At 40.6% G+C, this 1,426-nt stretch overlaps 1 protein-coding gene across 4 annotated transcripts in view; it reads right to left on the bottom strand.

Annotated features, from left to right (window-relative positions):
- FRY (furry homolog (Drosophila)) overlaps positions 1–1,426 on the bottom strand; it is a 79,172-nt gene that overhangs the window by 1,891 nt on the left and 75,855 nt on the right. For all 4 annotated transcript variants that reach the window (XM_008579355.1, XM_008579357.1, XM_008579359.1 and 1 more), the window contains one exon: positions 366–568. In XM_008579355.1, coding sequence (XP_008577577.1) covers positions 366–568 — 203 coding nt within the window. The remainder of the gene's footprint in view (positions 1–365; positions 569–1,426) is intronic.

Here is a 1,426-nt window from a genome sequence, read left to right as displayed (position 1 = left end):
CAAAAGTATGAGAATGGAATCTGATACTCTTAAAAATTTATCTTATTTCCTATGGCATTCTGGTTCCAATGAATATGAATACAATAAAAAAGTAGGGGAAAAAGTCCAAAAAGGATACATTCAATTACTAGTTTTAAATTATACAGGTATATACTTCAAAGTGCTTCAACATTTTAGGGATGACAAATGACCAGATCCAACTCTGGTACTTCAAACACACAAGTTCTGAAGGCTGAGTGTTTCTGGTGTGGCAACAGTAAAGATCTGAAAAGAGACAGTATCTAGATAGTCCTTCTCTAGGGAGTTATAAAATAATGATTAGGTGTATATTTCCTGTAACCAGCTCTAAAAGATAGCAGAGCTACCTGCATTCCCTGATTTGCCGTAGTGCTTTGCTGAGTTCGTTGTTCTTCAGGCACTCCAGCATGGACTGGATGGCTGCTTCGGTAGATGTGAAGGTCGGCTCGGCCCACGCTCCCTCTATGTAAAGAGGGTCGGCTGCAATGGCTGCAGTGGCCTCCTTCAGGTTTTTCTTGAGGTCGCTCAGTTCTCTGGACATATTTAGCAGCTGTTTAAAAAAATTTTTTTTTAAAAACTATTTAGGTGCAGGCCAGATTTTATATCCCCAAAGAAAAGAAATTTGATTATATGGGTCTGGTTAGGCACAAACTTAATATCTTGGTAAATTAAAATAGGACAGAGGCCACTGTGCTACATGAAATGTATAGGGGATTGTGGGGTTGTATTCAAATACATTGCATGTCATCACATCAATGTTGATATAGTGTATCAACAGCTGGGATCCCTCCTCCTGTAAAAGGTTAAGACATCATTGCAAATGTTTTCCATTTAAGTAGAAAGGGCACAAATGTAGAGGTAAAATGCACAAGAGACCAGGCTGAGCAGTCAGGCAGATCTGGGTTCCACTGCCTACTCTGCAGTATGCTATGGGAATAGTCAAGTGAATAGACTTGTGTGCCTCAGTTTTCTCATCTGTGACACCGAAGACATTACCCACCAGACAGGGTTCTTTTAAAGATCAAATGAAACAAAATGCTTAGTGTAGTTTGGCATGTACTTGCTCAATAAATGTAATTATGAGCATGGACCTGGTTTTAACAATAAATTTTTCTCACTGTTCTGTGCCATGGGAAAAATTTGAAGGCAAAATTTTGAGGAGGAATAATTTTAAAGTATTGTTAGTATTAATGTTACAGAGGTAAAAGATATTTTTCCTCCAAGTTACTGGAATCAAAATATGCAGTGTTAAAAGAGTAAATCAAGAGACCTGGGCCAGCCCCGCGGCTCACTCGGGAGAGTGCGGCGCTGGTAGCGCCGAGGCCACAGGTTCAGATCCTATATAGTGATGGCTGGTGCACTCACTGGCTGAGCGTGGTGTGGGCGACACCAAGCCAAGGGTTGCGAT

Source organism: Galeopterus variegatus, unplaced genomic scaffold (assembly GCF_000696425.1).
Source record: "Galeopterus variegatus unplaced genomic scaffold, G_variegatus-3.0.2 Scaffold1866, whole genome shotgun sequence".
NCBI classification, from domain to species: Eukaryota; Metazoa; Chordata; class Mammalia; order Dermoptera; family Cynocephalidae; genus Galeopterus; species Galeopterus variegatus.
This window is presented reverse-complemented; position numbering and strand designations above follow the sequence as displayed.